This window comes from Panthera leo, chromosome C2 (assembly GCF_018350215.1).
Source record: "Panthera leo isolate Ple1 chromosome C2, P.leo_Ple1_pat1.1, whole genome shotgun sequence".
Lineage (NCBI taxonomy): Eukaryota > Metazoa > Chordata > Mammalia > Carnivora > Felidae > Panthera > Panthera leo.
In genome coordinates, this window is record NC_056687.1 from 15,777,154 (window position 1) to 15,786,347 (window position 9,194).

The 9,194-nt window shown below is 40.3% G+C and overlaps 1 protein-coding gene across 1 annotated transcript in view; it reads right to left on the reverse strand.

Annotated features, from left to right (window-relative positions):
- MAP3K7CL (MAP3K7 C-terminal like) overlaps window positions 1–7,998 on the reverse strand; it is a 38,194-nt gene extending 30,196 nt beyond the window's left edge. Inside the window, exons 1-3 of the mRNA XM_042955323.1 lie at window positions 7,840–7,998; window positions 7,281–7,334; window positions 5,707–5,815 (exon numbers count right to left, since the gene is read on the reverse strand). Of these exons, the coding sequence (XP_042811257.1) occupies window positions 5,707–5,815; window positions 7,281–7,316 (145 nt within the window). The 5' untranslated portion in view covers window positions 7,317–7,334; window positions 7,840–7,998. The remainder of the gene's footprint in view (window positions 1–5,706; window positions 5,816–7,280; window positions 7,335–7,839) is intronic.
- Window positions 7,999–9,194: the final 1,196 nt, after the last annotated feature.

Here is a 9,194-nt window from a genome sequence, read left to right on the forward strand (position 1 = left end):
GAATAGTGTTACTTAAAAGAGACACCAACAGGATGGGCCTTGTGCTTTTTCAACTAAATGTCATCTGATTAATTTATACCCAGATAGGAAAAATTCTGATACCTTGAAAGAATTATTTAGTTTTTATTTTTTTTTTAATGGTTTTTTTTTTTTTGGAGAGAGAGGGAGAGAGACAAGGAGACAGACTATGAGCGGGGGAAGGAGAGAGAGAGAGGGAGTCACAGAATCTGAAGCAGGTTCCAGGCTCTGTTGTTGTCAGCACAGAGCCTGACGTGCGGCTCAAACTCACAGACCGCTGGAACCCATGACCTCAGCCAAAGTCGGATGCCTTAACCAACTGAGCCACCCAGGTGCCTCGCTTGAAAGAATTTTTTAAAAACAAAATGTTGAAAGCTACCATCTTGGGCTGATACTAGTCTCCTTGACGCTTTCTAAATAAAAAATAACAACAACAACAACAACAACAAAAAAAAAAAAAAAAAGAACCTCAAAGTCAAGGTCTAAATCCATGCTTGAGTGTACCAGATTTCATAGCTTGACTGAAATAAAGAAAACTCTCAAGTAACGAGCATGAAATCCTCATGTCAGTCCAACTCTAAATTCTCTCCATTTGGAGAAGGGCCAGTGACTCTCTAATAACCCAAGAGATGGGATTCATGTTTCTCTTCTGCATATTTTCTATTGGGAAAACTAACTCCATGAATGCCCCAATTTAGAAAGTTAACTCTTTGGAATTCCCAGTTTGGAAGTAATGTCAATCAGATCATTAGTTTATTAAAGACACTCACTGATGCCTCCAAGATTATGGTTAGCTAAGTGTTAATCAACAAAGGGTTCTGATGATAAGCTAGAAGAGGTGATTGTATTTTAAAGGGCTTTTGTTCCCCTAAAAACTTGCTTCCTTTATTTAAGTTCCTGGAGGTCCAGGGTCTATTTGGATTGTTGTGCCTCATTCTGTTATCAATAAACAATGATAAACTCCCCATCTACCAGGGCCAGTCTGTCACCAAGTCCTTTTTTTTTTTAAAGCAATTGTAGAATTTCTTGGAATTAAGCTTTACCAGTATCCCGTCCTTTAGCAATTTCTTGCTACATAGCATAAGACTGGTTTAAGCAAGATCATGCACACTTTGTTAGAGATAGAAAAATTTACATTTATAACCCTTTCTTTCTTTCCAATCAAGTACTGGATGCAACTTATCCAAAAGGAGATGGATTAATAAATTGCTTCTAGCCCACCAAGGGCAATGGGGTATTGTTTAAAGGATATCAGTGTCAAAGAGACCTTGGTTTGAGTCCCGGCTCCACCATTTTCTTTTTTTTTTTTTAATTTTCTAATTTTATTTAAATCCAGGTTAATTAACATACAGTGTAATAATGATTTCAGGAGTAGAATTTAGTGATTCATCACTTACATATAACACCCAGTGCTCATCCCAACAAGTGCCTTCTTTAATGCCCATCACCCATTTAGCCCATTCCCCACCCAACACCCCTCCAGCAGCCCTCAGGTTGTTCTCTGTATCTAAGAGTCTTTTATGGTTTGCCTCCCTCTCTCACCAAGTCCTTTCAACTCTTCCTTCATAGTGTTCTCTGAATTCAGTCATCTCATTCTGTTATCTGATCCAGGTACCCAGTCTCTGTACCATTATAAAAAGCTTCATCCATTTTTTCATCTCTACATATTCCAGACTATGCCACCAATGGAACATTTACCATTTTTATCCTATCACTCCCTTGCTCAAGAACTTTTGACACTTGATTGTTTCTGATCAAATGCAAACTGTGTTGTTGAACTTTCAGGATTATATTGTTAACTTTAATCTATGGCTATGTAAACAGATATTCAATGTAAGGCTCAAAGCAGGGTTCATTTAAATGGTATGCTACTCTCCCTCCATTCAGACTTCTGCGCCAGTTGACAAGAATTTTACTATTCCTTGAATATATCATGCTCTTCCTGACTCTTAGGTTTTGCTCAGCTTTTCTGTTTGGCAGGAAAAAGAAGAATTGTTAAAAGTTGTGTCGCCCCCATTTTTTTATACCTGGTACCCAGAAATGCTACACTGCTTTTCAATACCCTACCCATCTTCAAGACCTGGCAGACTATCACATCTCCCAAGAAGCTGTTCTCATCTGCTCTTGGTGACACGGATTTTTCCCCAAATCTCTTTGCCTTATGAAACCCATAGGAAGGATCATGCAACACTCCTCTTTTGCACATCTCACCCACCTTTGGAAGGTTGCTGGAAGCACAGAAACTAAGTTCAGCTCATTGATAAAAGGAGAGGCAGGGATACCCACAATCCACCAGTTGGATAACTAGTCCCTAAATAATCTCAGGTCATTTATGCTATAAACCCTACCTTGATATTAAGTAGATGTGGGAGGTATCGGTGGGACATAAAATTGCTTAAGTGGTTTATATTTTCCTTAATACTCCAGAATCAATTATCATAGATATAAGGACCAGTTGAGTACATAATTTGCATCAAGCACTATGCTAAATGTTTTACCTATATAGTGTTATTTAATTCTTACAATAAATGTGTGAATTATCACTATATACCCCTTGTGGAAAACTGAAGTTCAGCAAAATTGAGTGACTTCACCAAGATCAAAGAAATAGTGATGGAGACGGGTCTAGAAACCACATCTTCCTGACTCCAAAGCCTATGCCCTTAACCTCTACACCAAGACATCTCAGAAAAATGTGCAAAATATACAAAAACATGCAAGAAGTTTAATATAACTTAATATAACTGTATTAGGCACCCAAGAATGAACAAATTAATATTAACAGGCAAAGATGTCTCTTTTCTCATGGACTCTGCATACCCCTCAGCAATAAATCCATGAATATGGAGATGCTTCCCAAAATTCCACCTTAGCTCCCCCATTTACAAGGGAAGTCTAGGATGTTTTCCTTTATTTCCCCCTAAATGTGTGGTCTAGAATGCACTGGAATTCAAAAGGCATGCACAGTGTGTGACGGCAAGTGTTACTCACTGTGACACTCCACATGCTCCTTCTTCAAGAATTCAGAGGGAGTGTCTCCAAATATCTGCAAAGCATCTTTCTGTACACTCACAAGTTCATGTGCATGCAAAAATACAGATTCCTGGGCCTCCATCTGTACCCACTGCATAAATGCGAATATACAGGACTAGGGCCTGGGAACATGTATTTTTGATGAGGGCTCTCAGATGATTATTTTGAGAAAAGCTGAGAAACACAGAAACCCATTCCTCCCCTGGATTCTCTAGTTGGATGCCTTTTTAGGGACACAAGGACACATAGATCATAAGGGAAAAAAATTTTTAATTTTAGCAATTTCTTTATAAATCTTCCTAAGCATCTTTTTGTGGCACTACTGGAAACAAATGACAACCCCTTTTTGAAGCTACCATCTCAAAAAAAAAAACCATGAATTTCAAAAGTGGGCATTCCTGGGACATTTGAAAGACTGGAACAGATCAATCTAAATTGACTGATACAAAACATGCAAGAGCTCCCAGTCAGGGGCCAATAAAGGATGGTGGCAAATTAATGACAAGCTGTATGTCTTGTACTTCAAGGAAGAGTCTATTCACGCGGCCCAAATATCAAGATCCACCTCTGCATGGCTCTTTTCTGTAGATAAATTAAATTCTGTTAAAATAAAGACGAGGAAATGGTACATTTATTTGTCTCGTCCAAAATTATGATACAATAATATTGCTTGGAATAAACAAGTTTATACACTAAAACTTTCTTTGTAAGGCTGTTGACTATAATAAGACTTGTTCTGGGACACAGTCACAGGGAAGAAAATTATACTTCTTTCTCCCTGGATTTGGGGGCTTACACGTACCTGTCTTGAAAGCTAGCCAGTCAAGCATGAACTATTCCTCAAAATCTTGCACTTATGAAATGCATTAAAGCAGGAGGGACTTTTCTTTTTCTTTTCAGAGAAGTGATATAAAATAGAGTTCAGATTCATAAGTCTAGAGACCTGAGTTTAAATCAGAACTCTGTTACCTACTAACAGTGTGGTCTCTGGACCTCAAGTTCTCTTTCTGTAAATTGGCAATACTAATGCCTACATTGCGTGGTTATTTTTTTTAAGATTTATTTATTTATTTGAGGAACAAATAAATAAATCTTTATACCAAAAGTGGGGCTCGAACTCATAACCCCCAGATCGAGAGTCTTGTGCTCTACTGATTCAGCCAGCCAGCCACCCCTATGTTGCATGGTTATTTTATAATTTTTTTAATGTTTTTATTTATTTTTGAAGGAGAGAGAGAGACAGAGCATCAGCAGGGGAGGAGCAGAGAGAGGGAGACACAGAATTCAAAGCAGGCCCCAGGCTCTAAGCTGTCAGCACAGAGCCCGATGCAGGGCTCAAACTCACAAACTGTGAGATCATGACCCAAGCCGAAGTCGGACGCTCAACCGACTGAGCCACCCAAGTGCCCCTGTTGCATGGTTATTTTAAAGATTCGAAATAATACATGTGAATGCCTAATACAAAAGAGGAATGCAATTAATGTTAACTATCATTTCTTTGTTGGGATAGAGTGGTTTGCCTATTGGGAGAATTTCCCTTTACCCCTGCGCTTGAAGGCAACCCCTGAGTGGAGATATAGGACAACAGCAGACCGTGGGAAGAGGGTCGAAAGAACAGATGATGAAGAGTCAAGGCTTCACTTCTCCTTACTCTGGAACATATCCTCCACGGGGGGCTGCACAGTCCAGGAAAATGGAGCCACATGTCCTACCACCGTAATTACTTGATATAGTAACTGGCTGTGTAATGTCAGACTTCAGAGAGCCCAGATCCTTACTTTGCATTATTTTAGGGATAAACTTGGTCCTTTCCAATTATTACGTTTTAAAATATTATTCCTACAGTGGCACTGTAGGAAGAAGAATAGATGATTGATTGATTGATTGATTGATTGATTAACAGAATCAGCCCTCAAAAGACTCAAGGTATAAATGCTAATGTTGTTTGAGCACATGATTATGTGATTTTAACAGATGACAGACTGAGAGAGAAGGCTTACGCCAGTGAAAGAGATCCAAGCATTCCCTTCCTCACGTCTGTGACCTCACACCGCCTGAGGTCTCCATCATAGGTGGTGTAATTCAGTATGTGTGTTAAGAGGCCACTGAGGGGAGCCATGACAAAGGGCTCTACGTATGGCAGCCTCACCTCAGACCTTACTGTTTCGAGAGGGTCTGTCTCACCTGTCCCATTCATCCCTCTGGCTGAAATCTGTTGATTCAGCCGGAAGTGTGGGAGCACCAGTGGGAAACCAGCATTTGGAACTTGGGCTCCAGGAAATGCTGCTGGAACCAGGACAGTGATATTTTTATATTACCTAACCAACTGCCAGCACTTCTATAAATGTTTCCTCACACAGTTTCAACAATGACATACGTTGGAATCGTTAGAAGTGGTTATAGCTCCATGTATTTGATAATAAAAGAAAGTGGGGAAAGCAAAAAGGAAGAAGGAATGTGCTAAAACAACCAGAGGATTGGAAATGGGGGAAGCATCACCAGAGGCATTTCTGGAGGCCACACTCGAACAAGACATGATGAAAAATCACACGCCCCATCGTTAGGTCATGCCAGGCATGCATGTTTAAACACCCTTTGTGGAACAGGAAAAGATGATGGTTAAGAGGTGACCCTTTCCCTGGGGGCAGAGCGTACCTGAGGCATTATCAAGGCTGAAGGCGATGCGTACTGGCTTATCTGCAGGTACCCTGGCTGTGCTGATCATGTGGGCACCTGAGCCTTGGCCTTCCCCTGGGTCTTCCAGCTGTAAGGACAAAAGAGAGCCATTGTCATTTACCCAAGTCGTCCTTCAAATATTCAGAGGACCTTGGAAAGTTAGTAAGCATTACTGTCTTATTTTGAAGATACTCCTAGTCCCTAGCTTTCCTCCCCTGCATGGAAAGTATTCACCTGTTCCATGTAAAATTCTTTTTCTGGCTTATAGAAGAATTGTTTTGGAAATACACACCTAGAATAAAATGTACAAGATAGAGCAAAATCTCCACCCACCTCACTGTTTTAGTACCCCTTCACACTGACCGGTCCAACCCTAGCCCTTCAAGGTCTGATATAATGTTTTATTTTGATTGAGGGGGATGAAGAAGTCCTAAGAGGGCATCAGACAGCCTCATATTAGATTAGCTTTTCATACTCAAATGCCTAAATTGGACCTGAATTATTGAGTGGTAAAGAATGAGTATCACGGAACCATTTCAAGAACACCAAGACTATTTTTAAATATCTTACAGTTATATTATGAACATTACGGGCTTTGAATATCTAATTAACTACATGTAAACACATGAAACACTTCTCAGATTGGACATCTTAACAACGTATGATACAAGCAAAAGACAGAACTTAAAAACATTCTATTGATGTACGTGTTAAATTATCATTTAATTGATAAAGATAGAATGAATGGGAAAACATCCTACAGATGAGTTAGGATGGGCAAAAATACATGAATATTTCCTTGTTATAATAATAGAACTTAGCACAAATACATTTTAACCAAGATATTTGATAATTTTTGTTCAATGGGACTAAGGAAAAGATATTGTTATACATATATCTTCATTATTTGAATACATATGTGCAACTTTTCTATTTTTAATCATGCTTCCCTAAACTCTCTGCTTTCCTTGTCATGTAAGCAGTACATGAGTACTGAGTGATATTTTAAGGAAAAAACTGAGTGATATTTTAAGGAAAACGTCTCTAAAAATGGCAAAATATAAATCATCTCTTCTGCCATCCTGAGCGAGCTTCTGGGAAATGTTTACCAGGACATTTTCTCATAGCAAGGTTTCTGACTCTTTCCCATAACTTTTCTATATCTAAAAATAGTGTCTAGGACAGTGAATTTTGTTTTTACGCTTATTTATAGAGCAGACACGAATGCATATGTATATTTATATACGCACACACGTATATTTAGACATACATACATATGGAATCATCCTACCCCGTATATGGAAAGAGAACAAGCTTATATTAAACACCTAGTACAGCTTTGGAGAAAAACCCACAGCTGTTTATCACCCAGTTAGAATGATATCTGGCCCATTCATTTAAAACTACAAATAGCAGTGAACCATAAAGCACTCCGAGTCATGTCGTCTTAAGTTAGAAAAGAGTAATAACGTGAAACATTCAACGTAAGAAAAGGGTAATATGAAATTGCTGTTACTTGACTCAGGATTTGTTTTATCTTAGCTCTGACATACATTTCTGTGTAGTCTCCTCTGCTTAGAATCAACCATCTTGTTAGCCACCTGTTCCTAGGGAATAGAACAGACTGTCTCAAATTTGACAAAACAAACAATAAAAAGCCCCTTAAAGTTGCAGCTAAAAGAAAAAGCCTTATTGTTATGCACTATACCATCACCAACCCATCTTATCCTAACATCTAGGGATGAAAAGCCCTCCTCTTTTGGCTACATTTCCCAACGCTTTCCTGCACCAAGAAACCGAGCACAAAAGGTGAAAATTTGCCTCCAGGTTTCTCGCGCCGGGCAATGAAATTGATAAACACAGCTCATTAGAGCCCCTCCCCTCCACACAAGCAAGAACATCTGTCTGCCTCAGGAAGGATGACAACAGCCAAGTGGGGTAGATTTTGAGTTCCCCACGGTGTCGGCCAGGAGAGCCCCTAAAGCAACTTGCCTTTTCATCACACCGCCTGGGGAAATGGACCACTGATTCCTCCTCTCGGCTGTAACAGAGCTTTGGTTCAGTGGCCGGTGCCCCGAGCATTTAGTTCGCTTTTCACACCTGTTGCCTTACCTCACTTAGTTGAGTGTCTGCACTTGTGTAATCCAGGGCCAGCCGCTGCCTTGGCCAGTCGTTGCCTTTGTGGAGTGAAGACCTAGTAAGAGGGCAGGCTGCACCTGCTGCATAGCAACCACTGACAATCTGAGGAGCAGTGACAGCTGTCAGGGCAGCTCACTGCTACCTGCTCTCCCCCAGACCCCCGCGTCCCACGGGCCTCCTGTTCCGCTTCCCTCCACAACCCCTCTCTCCTTTCCTTGCCTCTCCAACAGCCAGGATGTTGTCATGCTTCTAGAAAAAGCAAGTGCAAAAGAAAACCCTCCTCCTGTCAGAGGCATTGATAAACAGCAAGTTGTGGAGAGTCCAAATGTTTTAATTCATTAGTCCTGGCAAACCTAAAATACAAACAGACTTGCTTCACAAGACAGGAATGTCTTCAGCGTGACCCAATCGGTGTCTGTGTCTATTCCAGCAAACTGGCAAAGATAGCATGACTCCAGTCAGCAAAAATGTCGGCAGCTCCAATCAGCTCAGCAAGACCCAGCCAACTTGGACAGACCGCAAGCTAACTCTCAGATGATAGCAGCAACGATCCCGGTTAAGAACGTGAGGTTTGAGATGGAGCCACTGATGGGCTTGATGACTTGATCCCATCTACAAGTGCACTTGACCGCCAAACCAGTCAATGGGGAGAAGGAATGGAGCATTAGAACTGTTCAACCTTTCTAATAGCTATAAACCTGAAGGTCAGTGGTACTTTGAGAGAGTTGGGTGGTGATGTTGAGGTTAAACAATTAAAGGAAAATAAGTATTAAGAGGATGCAAAGACAAGCCACAGATGGGAAGAACAGCCTTTGCAAAATAAGTACCAGAAAAAGAACTAGTATCCAAAATATAAGAAGACGTCTTTAAACAATAGGAAAATAAACCCAATGTAAAAAATGGGCAAAAGATCTGAGCAGACACCTCACCAAAGATGGCAAATAAGCATATGAGAAGCTGCTGAACACCATATATTATTAGAGAATTACAAATTAAAACAACTATGAGTTACCACTGCACACATATCAGAATGGTCAAAACCAAAACACTGACGACACCCAGTACTGACAAGGATGCAAAATGGCTCAGCCACTTTGGAAGACAATTTGGCAGTTTCTTACAAAACTAAATGAACTCTTACCATATGATCCAGTAATCACACTCCTTGGTATTTACCTAAAGTCGCTGAAAACTTCCATCCACACAAAAACTTAACACCTGCGTGTCTACGGCAGCTTTATTCATAATTGCCAGAACTTGGAGGAAACAACACGTCCTTTGGAAAGTACAAACTGTGGTACATCCAGACAGTAGAATGTTATTCAGTG